The sequence below is a fragment of the Xiphophorus maculatus genome, chromosome 22, assembly GCF_002775205.1.
Source record: "Xiphophorus maculatus strain JP 163 A chromosome 22, X_maculatus-5.0-male, whole genome shotgun sequence".
Lineage (NCBI taxonomy): Eukaryota > Metazoa > Chordata > Actinopteri > Cyprinodontiformes > Poeciliidae > Xiphophorus > Xiphophorus maculatus.
Window position 1 is genome coordinate 11,997,897 of NC_036464.1, and position 20,511 is coordinate 12,018,407.

A 20,511-nucleotide genomic window follows, 5' to 3' on the forward strand; every position below is an offset into this window, starting at 1 on the left:
GACACCAGACCAGGACAACACTAAGCAACTTCCTTTATTTTACTTGGTGTGGAACTTATTTGTATGTCAATTTTTTTTTAATAAAATAAACCCTATAACCGCTGCTAATAAATGACATTTACATTGACTGTCTGTCTCTGGAGGCAGAACAAAACATAAAAAAGCAAACCATTTGCTCAACCAGTCATATAACAGCACTCACTCAAGCTTACAGCAGCCATCTCGCTGCAGAGTAATTAAATGCAAGATAATTAAATTGTTACTTGAGAGACGTCCTATGCATGACTTCAAATTTGCAGAAGCCAGTCATGGAAGATCAATGTGTCAAATCGAACACCGAAGAAAAATTTGCATGTATTTGTCTATGCCTGTACATGGCACAAAGACAGATACACGCTGCGAGTTGTTTCCACTGTCGACACATTGGAGCAGAAGAAGCACTGGCGTGATAAAGAAGGCAGCTGTTATTAATCTTCACCTTTTGCTTCACGATCACGCCTTGTGCTGAGAAAAATAAGTGTTTGGTTTAGTTTGTGTATCTGTCTTATCATTACTGCATTACAAGGGAACTGATGGTATTATATCATTAATTACTAATACAGTGTAAATTTAAAAAATGTTAGTGACTAAAAGTCAGGACCATGCTCAGCAACATTTGAAATAATGAGCTGTGTCAACAAGGGAGTTAAAAAATAAACATAAAAAGTGATTAAACATGCCTGATAGAATCAAAGTAACAGTACAGGTATGCTTTTGATGAGGGAATAACATTTTAACATGAAGAAAACCTCAAAAAGTTGGTTTTACATAATACTACCCCTTTAATATAGAACTGACAGCAACATTGTTGGACTAACAATATAATCCAGATAGAATAACATAGAAAAACTAGAAAAGTGTGCTCTCACATAAACACTCTAATAAGTGCTCATTGTTTCGAAGCTAAAATATGGAAAATGTAATACTTAACTGGCAAAGCTTGGGTTATCATACATAACAGAAAAGATTTGAAGTAGCAATAAAGAAAACTAGAAAAACAAAATTTCTGAAGAAATTTAGCCGGGGCCTGCCAAGGCGCGCCCGTGGGGTATGGGCCCGGCGTCGTCACGCTACAAATTGGCATCGACGCTAAAGAACGCCGCAACGTAATCAGTGGCACGCGGAGAATCGCAAGAACATAAAGTAAGGCGGACGTGCACCATTCAGTATGATTTAAAATTTTTGTCAAGGCTTTTATTTTGGAAGTTTTGTTAAACTTCATTTCAAAGGGCCAAACTAATCCCATGCGTAATAGTCATTGGGTTAAATCAGTTATATAATGCTCAACAGAGCAATTATCTGATTTAAAAATATTCAAGGCTTTTATTTTGAAATTTGCAGTATGCTTCATTTCAGAGGGCCAAACTATTCCATTGTGTAACAGTGCTTTGGATAAAAAAGTCACATAAAGCCAAAAAGCGCAATTACCTGATGTAAAAATATTCAAGGCTTTTATTTTGAAATTATTATTATGCTCCATTTGAAAGTTCCGAACTAATCCCATGTGTAACAGTGCTTTGGATGAAAAAGTCATACAAAGCCAAAAACAGCAATTACATGATGTAAAAATATTCAAGGCTTTTATTTTGAAATTATTATTATGCTCCATTTTAAAGTTCCGAACTAATCCCATGTGTAACAGTGCTTTGGATGAAAAAGTCATATACGGCCAAAAACAGCAATTACCTGATGTAAAAATATTCAAGGCTTTTATTTTGAAATTATTGTTATGCTCCATTTTAAAGTTCCGAACTAATCCCATGTGTAACAGTGCTTTGGATGAAAAAGTCATACAAAGCCAAAAACAGCAATTACATGATGTAAAAATATTCAAGGCTTTTATTTTGAAATTATTATTATGCTCCATTTTAAAGTTCCGAACTAATCCCATGTGTAACAGTGCTTTGGATGAAAAAGTCATACAAAGCCAAAAACAGCAATTACATGATGTAAAAATATTCAAGGCTTTTATTTTGAAATTATTATTATGCTCCATTTTAAAGTTCCGAACTAATCCCATGTGTAACAGTGCTTTGGATGAAAAAGTCATATAAAGCCAAAAAGAGCAATTACATGATGTAAAAATATTCAAGGCTTTTATTTTGAAATTATTATTATGCTCCATTTTAAAGTTCCGAACGAATCCCATGTGTAACAGTGCTTTGGATGAAAAAGTCATACAAAGCCAAAAAGAGCAATTACATGATGTAAAAATATTCAAGGCTTTTATTTTGAAATTTTCAGTATGCTTCATTTCAGAGGGCCAAACTATTCCATTGTGTAACAGTGCTTTGGATAAAAAAGTCACATAAAGCCAAAAAGCGCAATTACCTGATGTAAAAATATTCAAGGCTTTTATTTTGAAATTATTATTATGCTCCATGTTAAAGTTCCGAAGTAATCCCATGTGTAACAGTGCTTTGGATGAAAAAGTCATATACGGCCAAAAAGAGCAATTACCTGATGTAAAAATATTCAAGGTTTTTATTTTGAAATTATTATTATGCTCCATTTTAAAGTTCCGAAGTAATCCCATGTGTAACAGTGCTTTGGATGAAAAAGTCATATACGGCCAAAAAAAGCAATTACGTCATGTAAAATATTCAAGGCTTTTATTTTGAAATTTTCAGTATGCTTAATTTTAAAGTTCCAAACTAATCCCATGTGTAACAGTGCTTTGGATGAAAAAGTCACATAAAGCCAAAAACAGCAATTACCTGATGTAAAAATATTCAAGGCTTTTATTTTGAAATTATTATTATGCTCCATTTTAAAGTTCCGAACTAATCCCATGTGTAACATTGCTTTGGATGAAAAAGTCATATACGGCCAAAAAGAGCAATTACGTCATGTAAAATATTCAAGGCTTTTATTTTGAAATTTTCAGTATGCTTAATTTTAAAGTTCCAAAATAATCCCATGTGTAACAGTTACTGAGTTAAATCAGTTATATACAGCCCATAGCAGCGGGTAGTTCTAAAGGCCAGTTCTCAGTCCTGATCTGTTTCAACTGAGGATAGATAGAACTACAATGATGCGTATTTGTAGTCCAAATCAGCAGCCAATAGCCTCTTGAGATCCGTTGCTATGTTAAATAAGTTTCACACCAAGGTGTGAAGTGTTAGTGAAACAGCCTGAGAGCCTCAGAAAATCCTGTCGCATGACTTTGCTCTGAAGCACCGTGACAGAAAACCGTACGGTCTAGATAAATTTCGAAAACATTTTACCGGAGCAGACAGGCGTATCAATGTCAGGACCGATTTTGATACAAATCGTGCGATATTTGTGGCCGTGATGGCGATTTCAAAATTATTTTGGGCTCAAAAAACCTCTTCATTTCTCACTCTAGCCGAGATGGGCTGTCACTCTAATTTTAGAAAAAATGAGAAACTTTGGGTCGCTTAGAGGCAAATTGTGGACAAACCGTAACTGGTATCGACGAGCCGTCTTCACTTTCGAAGAGATCACAGACGTATCTACAAAATGAAATTTGAATGGCATTTCTAGGTGAATTTGTGACGACACAGAAAATCCTCAAAAATAGGGTATTTCTAGGATTTTTCCCATTGACTTATAATGGGGTTTTTTTCGTAGTTTTTTGCGAATTATGTCGCCACGTTAAGCCCAAATCCCACCAGAAGTAATAGCTGGAATGGCGTGAATTTTCTGCACGTTTTGATACCTCATTTGTAGGTGTGCACCCAGCGGTATGAGCCGCATTAACGGTTACGGAAGAAAAATAAAGAATAAAGAAACACTTTCTCCGACAATAGCAATAGGTTCCTGCCATTGCTTTGCATGGCAGGCCCCAATCATATAACATTGTCCACTTGGGATGAATGAAGGCATTTCACTTTACTGACAACATGGGAATTTAGGCTACACCAGGCCTATAAAATATTTAGACTTGACATTTAAAGCATTTTGTAGTAGACCGAAGCGCATCAGCAAGTAACATATAGAGTGCTTTTACAAAAGGCATCCGCATTGCTTTTGTTTATCAAGTATATGATAAACAGTATATGACATGAGTGTGACAAATTTATGTCACATTCATCTTCCATGAGATGTACTGTATATAAATGTGTTATGCATAAAATGGGTGTATATTTTACTGTCAGCCAAGAAACAAACGTTTTTGGCCACTTTTAAATCAAAAAGCCCATTTGTTTAGAGTTGCCTTTGAATAATTATAACTGGAACATAGATTAATTCAAGAGTGAATCTCATGTTTTCATTACTTCTCACTGGTGTCTTACTACTACAGACAGCTGTCAGATCTACGGTAGTTTGGGAATAACCTGAAGAAAGTTTGAAGTCAGATTCAAGCTCAGGATCTTGGCTAATTGGTTTATGCTTTGATAAATGCATTCTTTTTTTAGCAAATCATGAATGCACTTAGATACATATGGGGATCATGTGCTGTGTTTCTGAATATTACAACATTTATCGTTGCCTTTTCATAGCATTAAATAGTCATTGTTGTCCTCACTACAACCTCATATACAGTGATGCAGTGAAGTGATCAAAGAAACTTTTTTTTTTTTTTTCTGTAATATAATCAAGTTATGGCATCCAAAAATGTATTTTTCTGTGATGAAAGCAGGGAAATATACATTTGTCCACTTTAGGTTTTGATGGATGTCTTTTGGTTCATGCTGACATTTATTAAGAACTTCCATACTTTCTGCATGGAGCCATAAAATATGGCTTTTCACCAAAGAGGTTCTTAATCAGAGCTGGTGAAAAAGCCAACGCTTAGCTCATTCTGTAAAAGTCAGACCCATGTCTTTACAAACATCTAATTTATTGATTTATTTATTTTGTTCTTTTGTAAAGAATTGTAGTGCATGGTGACAATTTAACCACACAGATAATATTATTTATCCCAGTATCCTTGCAAACAGATGCACTACTATCACTACCTTTGTTTAACAATTCTTAATCAGCTGATTTCTGATATACACCAACTGTTGAAAACAGGACTTAAAGACAATGTTTAGGGCAAGACCTATAAATACCACCTGGAGATATAAAAAAGATCAACAGCGTTAAAGAACTGAGCAGTCAATGGTGTTTATGAGTTTAGGGGGAAATAATCAGCTCTGAGAGCAGCTGTAAGCGGTGAATTGACCTACTTAAACTCGGTGACGTGTGACTTTTAAATAAACTGCAGGATGATAAGAGACAGTCAACTTTTTATTCTGACACTAATGCAACATTTTATTCTTGTTGAAATGCTGGTGTCTACACGTTTTTCATTTTTATATATTTTTAAATATTTTAAATTTGATCAATCAAAAATGGGACTAAATGTTGAAATTTTAAAAAATTACGCTCAAATGTTTTAATTGGCTGCTGTTTTCCCGTAAGCCTGTCCCCCAGCTCAGAAAAGCAATTATTTTCTCTGAACCCACAGACATTGTGTACGAATCCAATCCAACCCAACTCATTTACTCCAAATAGAGACGCACGCCCCAAGTAGAACCAATTTAAATTACTTCCAGTCCTGCTGGCTCACTGGTGTAACTTCTCCTGTTTTTAGCTTTTATTTAAGACCTTCGAGCTCCATTTTGTCGCTTGTTGTAACTGCACAGTGAGTCAAGTGTAAATCTTCTGGGATGTGTGTGTGATTGATAGGAGCGGAGCTGATTTACTAAGCACTAGAAGTGGTTTTGGTAAAAAAGTGCTACTCCTCCTGGTAGATGCATTTTGCAAAACTTGAAATTTGAGGCACAACAATTCTACATATTTATATTGTTGTTTATTTAAATGCTTAATGCTTAATTCAACCATTGGATTAGAATAATTAAAGCATTACTTTACAATGTTACATATTTTTTCACTGCAGAATTTTTGCAGTTTTCTTACATTACTGTAGTGCTTAAAAATATGCCCACGTTGCCATGTGCTTTTTAGCCACAGTAGTTTTAATGTGTTCAAATATTTCAGATGTTAGTTCATCAATCAGTCTTTGCTGCATTTCTTTACAGCTTTTACAGATAAATTGTCCTGACGGAGCAAAACTTTGTGCTCTCTCACTAACGAATGTCCCACATGGCATGCAGCCAGAACAGCTCTGATTTCAGAGTCAGGGGCTCCATGAGGCCTCAGCCGCTTCATGTGTTATCAGCAGGCTCGCAGCAGGAGATGAGGATTATCCCAGCACATCCCTAAACCTCAACGTTTTCTCCTGGTTTAGCCCTTTTCTAACCCCCATTTGCACTGTTCAAACTCACCACTACTGGCTAGTCACGACCCCACAAACCCTGTTGTTTCAGGGATGTTCAAACCTTTTTTTTGGCCCTGATGGCTGCTGTTGTAAAATTTAAAATTTGTGAACATACAATGCTCTGCCAACATCAATTGTTCATGTGCCATCTAAGTGATAAAAGCAATTTGCATGTGTAACTGCTGTAAAATTATTAACAAAGCTTCTGTCACCTGTGAGTGCTTATCATTTTTTAGCTCATTGTTGCACAGCTATTAAAATAATGTCCTTCAGTGGAATTTGGATGATGTGTACTGTTACAGATTCACCCCAGTGCCTTGCATCATTCAGAGTGGACAATTTGGGGGCTTTGTTCACCATCTGCAGAAAAAAATCTAAAATGAAGCCTTCTGTTATTTTGCAGCAAGTGAAATTGTAAATTTGGGCTTGAGGCATCCATCCAATGAACTAATCAACACTTTTTAGTGTTTTATCTTGTTAGTTATGTGATAAAATATAATGTTATCAGGAAATGGCAATATATAATTCCTAACTGCACTTGCCTAATTTTGACATGGACAAGAGACAGACTTATACAGTTTTTTCAGTAGAAAAGGAAAGATTAAGATAAACTTTGTCATTTTTACTTTACATGAATTTAGTTTTGGCTCATTAACTAGACAGCTAGATTTGCATTTCATAACCTTGGAACATGGGGTGGCTTTAAAATAGCTGGTATTGTCAGATGATTTTGTTTTCTATTTTACTTGTACACTGGTAGGTGAAAATATGATTCCTATTAGATGTATTCAATTTAATTTTCAGTGGCTATTACTATCCTATATTGCTTTGTAGTTTTTGGGTATGCAGTCTGTAGATGCATTTAAAAAACATGATTTTATGCGTGTTTGTGATACAATTTTAAGCTTATGGCCTTGGGTTATTGTGACCCTTAAATAATTCCTCTACAACCGAGACTCTGCCATACAAATGTAATTTTTGGCCGCTGTGGGATGTCGGTGTCCCAAGCAAAGGCCTATCATGTGCAAAGGTGTTTTGCTTAGATAAGTAATGAATACAGTGAAAGGAGTGCAGAGTGTGAATTAAAATTAAGCACTTGTATGACAGCATCTCAGTTGTGCTTTATGGTCCATAGGCTAACTGTTTGTGTGATGGCTTTCTGTGGCACAATGCTGTTCATGAGATGTAATAAAGATTAAAGGTCTGTCCACGACCTTCCCTGTTACATTGTTGTCTTAGGTTACAGATAAAACAAAATCTGACCGGGGTTGTTAGGATATTATGTTTGTTACAGAAATTTAAATAGTTTATTTTTTTAACATGTGGCTAATGATCACTAAAGAAAGGAGCTGGTAAATATTATTAATTTCCACAGGACTGTGTAACAATCAGGAAAATCAACATGGTGTCTTTAAATTCTAATTATGCATATTGACCTGATATAGGACACACTATTTTGTCAAATTATAGAATTCAGGGTTTAAAGTCACTTTCACAGTCCCAGCTCCACATATCACTCAATTAGATATGTAGGCTGCTTCTAAAAAGCATTTATAAACATTTACGGTGCTCTCAGGAGCTCAGTAAATGATAAACGATAAAATGATAAAGTCTGGGTATGGCTGTTCCCAGAAAAAAGGTTCTAACATAGTGGAAAGAAAATGTAAGGTTTGTCAGAGGGGGGATTATGGTGTGGGCTTTTTAAGAGTTGGGTTTAAATCATGTGGCTAACGTTAGCCCTCACATTTCAGTTCCCAAAAAAGTTCAGGTTCCATAAACTACTTTAGGCTTACACAAACAACTGCCAAAATATATGAAACAGCAAAATCTTCGTCTTCCAAACAGGTCTCGTGTTTGTACAGTGCACCCTGCCTATTCAAGGTTTGGCAATCAGCACAGAACGAGGCCAAACATCTCAGTCTATGTGTTCAGCACATTTTTTTTCTCTTAACACAATGCTGTGTACTGTTAAAACCCCCATTTCTCCCCTGCCCCCAAAAACCCACTTTTTATGGGAAATGCAATATTGCTATGAGACTCTGGAAAAAGAACTAAAATATTTTAATGGAGGTGCTGTACCTGACAAACAGTAGCCTGGCCATTGCCTTCTTACGCAATTCTGCTTGATTCTCTTCTCCCTTAAGAGCTCAGTTTAGAATTTCTCCCATTGAGCTCAATTTCTCTCTTTGGGCTAATTAACAAACAAAAGGAGTTGTAAACGATGACCCCAATGTTGTGCGGCTGTTTTAGAATTTTAGTATTTCTATGCTGTAGTTTTTCAATGAGAGCAAAGGAAGTGAACAAAGCCACTAAGTTCATATATCAAATTAACATTAACGGCCATCTTGTTTGGCTCAGCACTTCTCTTTTCACAATGAGGGTTGCTTCCAGAACAGAAAATTTCCAGTAAGCTTCATAGCATGGAACTGGTTCATTATATATGTTACAGGCAAATATTAGCAATTGCATAAAATTTAAAATTTCATCAGTCGCTTCTAGCAAGAAATTGGTTCTAGCTGGTTCAGACCCTCTGCATGAAGCAAAGTGTGGAACAAGAGATTGTTTTTTTTACCAGACTAGAGAAATAGTAGTATCATTCAATAGCAGCTGTTACTTTGCAAAATATTTGAAGACAGATAAGATATAAGATGCTCTGTTGGCCTAAGATGTAAAAAATAACTAGTGGAGTCACAGTTACCACCAAACATGATGTGTCCTTTCATATAACGTCACATTGTAAAATATTAGCAATTGTTGAGAAAACTGCAGTCTTTTTGACCAAAGAATGGGCCCTTTTTCAATAAAAAGAATATGAGGTATATTAGAGCAATACAATATATTGAATTATAGGGTTTGTGTAAAATTTCAATTGTAAAAGACAGCTGAAAAGCAGCATTTTAGTAGATTAAAATATTGCATTGCATTCTCTCTTTCTCTGTGCCAATAATATATTTGGCCAGTTGGGTGATGTTTCTCTTCCCCCGAGGCCTACACCTGTCATAGATTTCAGACTCTGCAACACAGTTTGGGATTTTCTCCTTTTGTTTGTGTTTTGTTTTTTAATATCATTCTGAAAAAGAGAAGAACATTTTTAATTGTTATGGATATTGTATTTTAGAATATTTCTCATCCATATGGAATTTCCTAGTATAGTTCAGCCTCGATGACTGAATAGAGATCTTTGCAGTACGCTTCCCATGTGTTTCCTTTGGAGCTCTATTTGTAAATTTCTGTCTTTCTATGTTGTCGAAAATAGGAGATTTTCTAACAGGAAAGCTGCAGCTCTGGCAGGAAAATACAGTTTGTTTTGTTTTGTTTTGTTTTCAGTACCAAACAGCTCTTGAAGCTTAGTGTCTCTTCAGCATCACGGGCTGATTTCACATGTTGAGTGAAGCTGAAGCAAGGCCACAAAGTAGAATGTTTTAACTCTACAAATACTTCAACATATAAGCCAACAATATAAGTCACTTTAGAAAGTAATGCTGAAATAGGTCTCTTGAGACTTAATTTCTATACAAACTGAAGCTTTTTTTTTTACACTCAGTAGAGGTAGGAAACATATCTGGTGATTCTGATTCGAATCATTTTCTCAGCCTCCACCACAGCAAATCTTGTCCCTCTTACAGAGGACCCAAATGGTGATTCGTCAACTTTCTTTAATGTCTGTGGAGCTCTAGCGAAATACTCCTCTGACACACCTTCCATCAAGTCCTCCACAGCTGTCATTAAAGCACAAACTTCTGCCTGAGGCGTTAATCCTCCTATCACACAGGAGCTGGATTTCCCCAATACCACAGCTCACTAACCTGGCAGTGAGTGCCTCAGGACGTGTTGACTGGCCCCAGTGCACAGCATAAAAGGGCAGTACATTTTCAAGCCTGAGAGATTAAATGTTGTTCTGTTGTTCAATTTGTGTTGCCACTGTGCTTTGTCAATATTTTTTGCTTTTTATGGAACTGACCTTATACTGAAGCATGGAAATATGCTAATTTGGCACCTGTAGTCACCTTGAGGCTGCTTTGATTTATTTTTTATTTTAATTTGAGATATTTTTCAATCATTCATCAAGATAGCCTTGATAAGTGATTGATGATTTTTATTGACCGTTTTGTTTTCCTGCCGTTTGGAGCATGAAAAATTTGGCCATGGAAGAATCAAAATAATAGAAGTAACACAGGCTTCTCTTCCCAGGTTTAGAAATTATTATCTACTGTTGTTGTCAGCAAACTCAATTATCCACATACAAAGTTGGTTGGCCAAAAGGAAATCACCATGATTTGAATTTAACTCAAATCACAAAGAACTTTGAGGAAAATTTCACAGACTCAGTATGTGGTTTTGCTCATCCACAAAAGAGAGCAGGTCTAGACTACAACAAACATTTAGGTCTGCTGAGAGGATCATTAGATCTAACCTTCCCTCCATCCAGGACTTGTACAGGTCTGAACTCAGAAAAAAGGGCAGGTAATATCTCTGCAGACTCCACACACATCATGAATACAAACTGTTTGGACTTTTACCTTCGGGTCAATGCCACAGAGCACTTTTTGCAAAAACCAGTTTCCTTCCCCCGGCCTGTCAGTTTGATGAACAGTTAACAGAGTGCCTAGATCAATACCATGCATATTTCCACTATTTCAACCTTGTCTTTTTTTGTAAAAACATTTTATATACAGTATGTATATACGCATTTGCAAAAACAAAAACTGTAATTCTTACATTAATTTTTACATATTCATATATAAAATGTTTTATTCTGACTAAAGCATGCAGTAGTGTAGTTCTCATTGTAACAATAAATACTTAACTGTGCACGTCATTCTGTCTAGCTGCCAATACTCAGGTCATTCCTCTCATTTACCAGCACACTTCTCTGGAGGCCCGACATTGGTTAGTTTGTGAAAGCTGTTATGAAGACCCCTGTTCCTTCTTGTTACTCAGAAGAAGACGTCTCACAATCCACTCATGTTATTTCAGCAATCTTTATCATTTTAAATAAAAATACTCATGTGTGGCAACTCCGAACCCAAATTGTATACTTTCTGAAAAACACAGTCACTTGAAAAACTGACAAAAAACAAAAAAGAAATGAAAAAAAAAAATTCTTTAAAGCACTATTCAACAGACAACAAGACGTATAACAAAATAAGTTGCTCTCACATTCTGGAACAAACCTATTACAATAGGTATATCAGTGTTACTAACACTTTGATTCTTTGCATTTCATGAATGGAAATATTCATGTTAGTTTTTGGTTTTTTCATACTCATCTCCTAAATGATGATTTTTTGCTGGCCACTGAAAAAAAGTGAAACAAGAGCATTTCTGGACATTCTAGCAACTAAGAGAAAAAAGTCCAACTATAGCCCATCCATCCCTGCTAGAACAAAAGCATAAGTGTTAAGTTAGGTTAAATAGTATAATTAATAAATAATATTTTCTCCAGTTGATCACTATATTACTTTGCAGTTACACCATCACAAAAGCATGGACTGCACAGTAGAAAAAAAAATTTAGTAGCCGCCATGTTTTAATCATCCACTGCACATCCAATGCACATGCAACTTGAGACTTCTTGAAACTTTACAAAAGGCTGCACCAAAATTGTGAAGGTTTGCAGTTGCCCTTTTGATAGCTTGGAAGATTTCTTTTGAATGTCACTTTATTTTCTACTTAACTTTAGATAATGTGAAATAGAAAATTGAGTTTATCATTAGGACTTTTCCAAATTGTTCATTGGCATTGCAAATATTGTTTCTATTGGCAAATGGAAATAATGCCAATAAATTCAACTCAACACACACATAAAATGTTTTGTCTGATTTAATATCAAACACTAAAAGATACTGGTTATGTGTGTATACAGTGTGTTTAAATATCTGGTTTTAACAATAGTTCTGTGCAAGCATTACCTTGATTGTTTAATTCAATGGTGAGTTAAACATTACAAAAACTTCACTGCAGGACTAAACATAGCTCCTGAGTCACAGAAGATTTTCACTTCCTTTCAAGCACACATGCAAAACTCTGTAAGCTAATCTCAATTTATTTAGTGGACAAAAGATGAAAAATTGAGTGGCTGGATAAATGGATTTCCGCATCTATGAATATGTTATTCTCAGGACGAGAATGGATGTATTAAGGAAGACATTTTCAGGCTAACATGGAGTACCATTTGCTTATTTCAATATTTTATTTTTTGCTTCTTGTTCCCTTGTGCTCTGCACATTGTACCCACTTAGAACTGTTTAGTTTGCCTTTATTTTGTCTATTTGTGTATTTTAAGGCCAATGAGGATCTTCTCTGAAGTCAATGTGATCTTGTTCAAAAATATAACCAAAAAAATAGAAATGCCTCAGGCATTGAGCTCCTGGTGAAATGTGCTTTGCTCAGCTTGAGTGTCAACTTTGTGGATACACATTAGTGCAATGTGACTCAACCTCCAGCTACTGTTTTATGCCCTGTCCACATAGAACTGCATCTAAAATTAGCCTTTAAAGCTTAGACATTTAAATATATTAAAATGATTTCTCTAGGCTCTCAGTAAAATATTTTTTATTTCCTGCAGAATATATTCTGTTAAACACATTAAGCAGAACAGTGTGCCCACTTTGTAATGCAATATTTGTTCATTGTTTAAAGAGTCTTTTGTGCATAATTGCTGCATTCACAACACCCTTCCTTCTAATATCTGCAGAGTTATCATTGCTGAGACTGTAGGGGGTACATAGCATCATTTCAAACCTCATTTAACACCGAACATACCCTTTCTGGAGCTCAAATTGCTCACCATGGAGCAGCAGAGAGACTCTAGACATTCATTAGCTTAATGAAAACAGGCCACTCTTCTTCTACCGCCCAGTGAGCTTGTTCCTGATGTAACCGCAGCGACCATCTGCTCTTCTGCTCCCTGCCAGCCATAGGATAGTCCTGTCACAGCAGCTCCAGTGAAGGAAGACATCCACAAAGGTGCTTTAATCACTGAGATTAGAGGACAGGCAAGGACAGCAAGAATTCATCCTTTCTTGTTTTTATCCCTTTCTTCTTTTTTTTGTTTTATTGGTTTTATTCCTGCATCCCTTGGTGCTTCCCGATTGTGGTTGCTTCACTCATCTGAGATGTTAATGATGTTCATGAAAGAAGCTGAGTGTGCAGTTATCGGAGTTGACTTGCAGCAGCCACACACAGCTGGCAGTAAGTTATTATCTGCTCAGGCACAGCAGGAGATGATGCAATCTGAGAAGGTTAATATCATTTAAGGGTTAGCCAGAGTGAGGTGTAGTGGGCAACTGACCACCTGTTCAGATCTGAAGTCTAACTTTTAAGAACCTAAAAGAGGCAGCTTAACTTTTGAATGTCAAAAACATTTATTACCATTATAAGACATCATAGGTATTTAACGTTGTTTCCTGTGGTCCTTACATTTATCTAAATCTGCAAGTTTGAGGTTGTTTTATCAATTTACTCTTAAATTAATCACAGCTAATCCTAGCAGAAACTCTGACTGACAGTTTTGAAAAATTATTCAGGTGCCCTGAATGTTTTTACATCTTGTGACATTTTGTTAAATGCACAAATATTTGATACATCACTAAGGTGTAGATAATTGTGAAGTGAAAAAAGATTTACATGATACTTATTTCTTGGAATGTCTCTATCGCGGTGCATTTCTGTGTTATCACATTTTTCTAAACTTTTCCTGAAACATCTCATCCTCAGACAGGTTGGATTGGAAGCATCTGTTAGTAGAAAATGTTATATTCTTAATGAGATTCTGTTATGTCCCGGGTTGTTTTGAGTTACTTTAGAGATTTGATTATGCACTACAGAGGAGATGAAAACATGTTTTCCAAGCAAGTTCTGACATAAGTGAACTTTAAATCACATGACTAATCAGCTGGTTCCACTGTTAAAATCAGTAGAATTGCGTTTCTTTCTCCATATCTCCAGACAGCATTTAACATCGCCAAAACTAGTTGACATGACAGAATAATTTCAACCTGTTCTTGCCAACATATTCTTCAACATATTCTTGAAAACCTCTCTCCATTTTTTTGAGATGTGTGGCCCATGCTAGTTTGCTATCTCTCCTTTCTGTTAGTCCTTTCTTCTTTCCAAAGTGGTAGATGGTATGTCAAAAAATATCTCCTTCTTTATAATCTATGGAAAATCTTAATTGGCGCTACAGCTACCAAACATTTCTTGCAATTGCTAAAAACCCTTATAATTTTATGCAATGAGCCCAAACTATGTTGGACACTGTCCATCTTATAAGTTCAATTTTTAGCTTCCTCACAGTCTTGGTTCTCTAAGATTAATTAAAATCTCTCTCTGGGTTTTGAATAATTTTGGGTTTACCTGCAGCAATCTTTTGATAAACTCTTGTTACCTGCAGATCTCTTATAATACACTTATGATGCTGCTACCCCGACCGTGTTTCATAGTCACAGTCTTTAGGGTAAGGTGCAGGTTTAGTTTTCTGCCACATATAGTAATTTACATGTTTTGGTCTTATCTGACCAGAGCACCTTCTTTAACATGTTTGTTGTTTCCTCTGGCTTGTGACAAACTGCAAATGCAACTTCTTGTGACTTTGGTCTTTCCAAGTTCAAGTGTATGGAATGTATGACTGATGGTTGTGTTGATAGATTCTTCCACCTGAATTGTGGATCACTGCAGCTCCTCCAGAGTTAGTAGTCTCTAAGGTCTGATTTTTGCCATGCTCTTTTCTTTTGAAGGAGACAGACTGAACAATTCTGTGTGGTTTAAACACTGGCATAGTTTTCTTTTAAAGTTAGATTTAAATGTATCCATAACTTTTTTCCTGACCTACAGTATAATTTGTGTTCATTGAACTTCATGATGCATTTTGTTCACTTATGCTCTCTTATAAACATTAAGGCCTTCAGAGAACAATTATCCACAGCCCTTATTGGCAGCCCTAGATTTTATTTTTGGATATCAAAGTAATTGGTAATTAAATATAAATAGACAGAACTTCTCAGATCTTTCTTTGCAAAATTATTTGAAAACTATGCATCTTTTCCTGTCCTTTTTTCTTTATGTACTTCTTTGCGTTGGTCTATCACTTTAAATATGAGTAAAATACATTTGTGGTTTCAATAAGTTAAAATGGTAAAATATTTAAAGTGCTATGAATATGTTTGCAATAGTTTTACATGAACATGAGCTGGTGCAAAATAAAAGGGCAAATGATAGTCAGAGCCTGGAGGTTTGAATCTGATGGTTTGTCTTCTGAATAGTATTACTTAATTTCCCAATGGGATGGGAACTCATTATTTCTGACTTTATCTCAGCGCTGACCTCTGGAACTGTTTCAGGAACGTTATTGGTTTGAGTCCATGCTCCCATTTTTTTATTTCTACAGTCCAACATTGATGGTGAATACAGATATGATACATCACTAGCGAGGGCACGGTGCAGGCAAGGGATAGACACATATGTCATCCTGGACTGCAGATGAGAATCACATTCACCTTTAATGCACGGCACAGAGACCAAAATGATATTGATTTATTACAGGCTACATTACAGCCTTTTTCTCTCACAGCGAATGGAATGTGAAATTTTATTGATACAGGATGACTAATGCCCAGCAAATGTCTTTTATGGTTAACCTTTTCTCCAAAAAGATCAAATTCCTTTTACACTAAACACTTACGGAGAGAGACTCACTCTGTGGCATTTGTCTTCAGGTGTCTAAAATTTATTTATTTTTTTTTACATCTGTGCTCTTCTCATATGTTGGAAGCACCAATAAGCTGCTTGATTTTCACTTTTCTCTCTCTCTCGCTCTCCTGTCTCAGTTTAACTTTGTAGGGAAGCTGCTTGGACCGCGAGGGAACTCTATGAAAAGATTACAAGAGGAGACAGGAGTGAAGATGTCCATCCTTGGCAAAGGATCCATGAGGGATAAAGAAAAAGTAAGACACATATTGATTTGTGCTGGAATGTGGTTATTTGGCAGTCCTAGAAGGATTATTTACAGAAACCCAAGCACTACAGGATATTTAACTATGAACATACATTTTGGATTAGAAATAACTTAAATTTACTACCAGATAACCAAAGAAAGTACAAAACAATGTTTTTAAATGATGATCTCATGCAATAGGGGAAAAAGCCTCTAATGACTTAAATTTACTATCAGATAACCAAAGAAAGTACAAAACTATGCTTTTAAATGATGATATTATGCATTAGGGGAAAAGCCTCTGTGACCCAACCAAACCTATGTGGCCCTATGTAAATAATAATTTGACCTTAAACCTAGTAACTGATTGTACCACTCCTGCATGGGGCAATGCCTACCATCAACGATTTGCAATAAATGGCAGTTAATCTTGCACATTGGTAGAAAACTGAGCATCTTGTTTAAGGTCATGCCATAGTATTTGATCATATGTCAGTTCAGACTTTCACTGGGCATCACTGAATTTTGTGTTTAGTTTTCTTTTTTTTTTTTTTTAGGCATTCAGAAATGGACCGGCTGGTACGCTTTGGATTATTGTTTTAGTGTTGAATCTTTAAACTTGACCTTAAATAGTAAATGGCCTCTGAGATTTTTTTGCTTACTTCATGTTGTCAAGATAGGTAATATTTAAGAAATTTCCTGATTATACAGATCAGATGGAAATCAGGCGTGCGTATCTCTTTTGAAATTTCACCATAAATGGGCTTAATTACATATAATTCATTATTTAAAAAGGGGCACTTATGTCTTCCTGTAGAGACGGGTTGGTTTGAATACCTTACAGTATTTTACATAACAATTTAAAGTATGGAAACTTTTTTGCATCCATGATAGTATAATATGATGATCTGAAACGTAAAAGTGTGCCCAAAAAGCAAAGACAAGAAAAGAAATCTGTAAGGAGACCAAATACTATTTTACAGCAGTTTATATCAAACTGTTCATGTACATTCTAGTGACTATCTTCAAATATTGCGTGGGTGAGTAAAATATATATACTTTTCATTTTACAGAACTAAATGGGAATTTTTTTTTTCCCTTTCATGTTGTTTCATAGCTTTTGTCAATTAGGAATCAAAAGTATTGAATCTCCCTGACAGAGCCATTTATCTCATTGACTTATGGTCCCTTGGGACCAAACCAGGCGTGAGGACAGACTGCCTTCTGGGGCTTATATTCATGCTTATAACAGGTCTCAGAGTGTTCCTATTGAGTTACAGTGCTATTATTACTGTAGCCTTTGATTCAGACATCTTGACATGACAAAAGACATGCAGCCTTCCCATGTAGTCACTGAAACTGGACCTCTTCGTTTCATTACAAGGGAAAGACGGGGTGAGGAAAATAATACAGGGGCTTTTAGAATGACTTTAAAGTGGCTGTAATTGATAGTTTCACAGAACCATGAAGACTATTTGACAATGTGAAAGGGTGTTTTTGCTTGGATTATCAGATGGACTTGTGGCTACCCACGGCTTAATGGAGTTTTGTGCTATATAATAATACATTTCATGTCACTGCTAAGTGCAGCTGCCTGCCCAGTTCCAGTGTTCATGTATGCAGGAGCAAAAAAGTTTTGAAATCTAACAATAGACTTTTTGCTGAAGGCAAAGCTGTGGGTCAGAAAAGAGTTCACAAAATTTCATAGAGGTCGCAAAAGTCCTTAGAATCAGGTATTCTTCTCAACAAAACAAGGTCTCCAACTGGAGAACCTTTAAAAGACCATCTAATATGCCCAAGTCTAGCTATTCAAAAAAGTTCACCCTGAAGCAGACCACAAGATGTAAAGACCAGTTTCATAAGACAATAAAATGTCATCATGGACCCTGCAATTCTCTCTTGCTGCTGCTGACATGACAGTGCATGCAGTTAGAAAGAGACTAAATAAGTTTAACTGTCATAGTGAGTGTGAAGGATATATAATGTGTCAGAGTTTTGCAAATAGTTATCTAATGAATAAGTGTTTTGTCTTTCTCCTCTAAGCTGGGAACAGGATGAGGTGGACCATCCTGTTCTTGGAGAAACCGGTTTCAGCTAGTTCAGAAAGACCCCTCTACTCCTTATCTTTAAGTTTCTGTTTTATGACCGACCCCCACCCCGCTTTGAATAAACCCAGGCTGCTGCAGGGTGACAAGTTAGAGTTATCCTGAGGCACCACTGAGACTCTGCTCCTTTGCAAAGACTGAAGTTATACTACTCTCTGTGTGGTTCTTTATATGTACAGTTTAAAATACCCAACATAAGGGCACACATATTAGTACCAAAAATAGCCAATACAGTCCTGTCAGTTTGGTTTGCAGATATCACAAATTAATGTGCTGTTTTAAACCATAACAGAATGTTGATGTGCACAAGTAAACGTGTGATGCAACGTTCTAGACATAGAGAGCTCCTGGTAAGCTCTTGTTTGGGACCATTAAAGTTTCTCATTCAGCTGCAGTAGAGAAAGAAAGCAGTCATTGCCAGTGTTTTTATTAAACCGCAGTGAGGTATGTAGCTTGCTCCAGATCTAACTGAATAATTTGCATCAGGAGTGTCCAAAGTCAATCCTCAAAGTCCAGTATTCTGCATGTTTTAGTTCTTTCCCTGGATCAACAACACACCTTCATCAAATGATGGAATCTAATGAACATTAACATGCTGGGCAGACAGTATCTACCATGGAGTTGAACCAGGGAGAGCACTGAAACATGTAGGATACCGGCCCTTGAGGACTGACTTTGGACACCCCTGACTTACCTGAAATAATGTGAAGCTGAATGTAAACATCATTCGTACTGGCAAAAATTAATCTTATGTCCAAATGGCTATCTGTAGCATCCAGTCATCCCAAATTCTGTACACGGTACAAAATGCAAGTTGGAGGAATCCTAGTTGTATGAGAGAATTTTCCCCAGCAGTTAAGTATGCTGCATTCAAGGACAGGTGGTACACTAGGGCATTGAAATATCGAAACAACTCCATTGATTTAAACATGTTTTATTCTCAAATATAGGCACCATCTTCAAAATTACTATTAACTGACATTGTACAGCTTTGATCTACATCTATCTATTGTTATAGTATGCTTTGCAGCAGCAGGACCTGCCCACCTCACCATTATTATAGGGCCCATAATAAATTCAAATTCAAGAAAGCATAGGCTAAGAATTAAGAAATGTAAAGTCCCCAGAATTTTTAAGCCCAGATCTTGATCTCAGTGAGATGTTTGGTGTGATTTGAAATGGGGCTCTACATGCAAGAAACCCCTAAAGCATCTCACAGCTGAATGTGAGGAATGAAGGCTGATGTCAGATGGAAGTTATTTCAACTAAAGAGTCTATTTAGCTATTAGAGGATAAGGTTTCTAACTTTTTCCAATAATAATTAAAACAGTTGTTTTTTGTTTAGTGACTAAAACAAATATATTTTAATTAAATAAGCAAATTTATATGAACTAAATCTGTTTTAAGAGATGTACAAAATAAAAAGATAGGAAATTTAAATTTGAACATTTGTTTGAAAAGAACATATTTAAAAGGGTGTGCTATTTTTTTCACTTTATGTATTATAACCATTTGGATAACTTGTAAGAGACGATGAAACACGTTTACAGCTTCAGGTGTTAAGACTCTACACCGTCTAAAATCACTTTGAAACACCTTGGTTGAGTTTTCATCAAACTGCTGTCATCAACTAGTGCAAGAGATGGTAGCAATCATTATTATGGTGCTTTGGTAGAAAAAGCAGCTGTAACTCGCATGAGTTATTTTCTCAACATTTTCTGCAGTCATAGCTGCTTGTCAAGCAATGATCATGTAAACAAACATCTACCACCGAATCTGAGTGAGCTATTCAGTGGGAAGATGAGCAGACATCACTCACCTGACAATGATGCAGACTTGATCTGATACGGGACCTTAAACGTTCAGCAAAAAATCCTTCAATTTGAACATGGATTCAAATTTATTTTAAATCCAAAATCAAACCATTGACCAGGTCGGGACACAATTTGTTCCAAACATTCGGCACAACAGCTGATTTCGTTATATCTGTACAGTTAAAATTTACTTTAACAGTGCTGATGATGAAGTAGTGTGTAAACCTACTTGCAGAGGTGAGAAAAAAGTTGAGATTAAAAGAGAAAGTCTCAATTTTATTGGTCCATTTACATCATCAGCCTCACCTGGAGTATGAGATAGGGATCATGACCAAAATAAATCAAATCCTGTATGCAAAGGGGGTAGTCTCCATTTAAATAGCTGCT

At 36.1% G+C, this 20,511-nt stretch overlaps 1 protein-coding gene across 8 annotated transcripts in view; it reads left to right on the top strand.

Moving 5' to 3' along the window:
• khdrbs2 (KH RNA binding domain containing, signal transduction associated 2) overlaps window positions 1–20,511 on the top strand; it is a 90,208-nt gene that overhangs the window by 20,024 nt on the left and 49,673 nt on the right. For all 8 annotated transcript variants that reach the window (XM_023327748.1, XM_023327744.1, XM_023327747.1 and 5 more), the window contains exon 3: window positions 16,099–16,215. In XM_023327748.1, coding sequence (XP_023183516.1) covers window positions 16,099–16,215 — 117 coding nt within the window. The remainder of the gene's footprint in view (window positions 1–16,098; window positions 16,216–20,511) is intronic.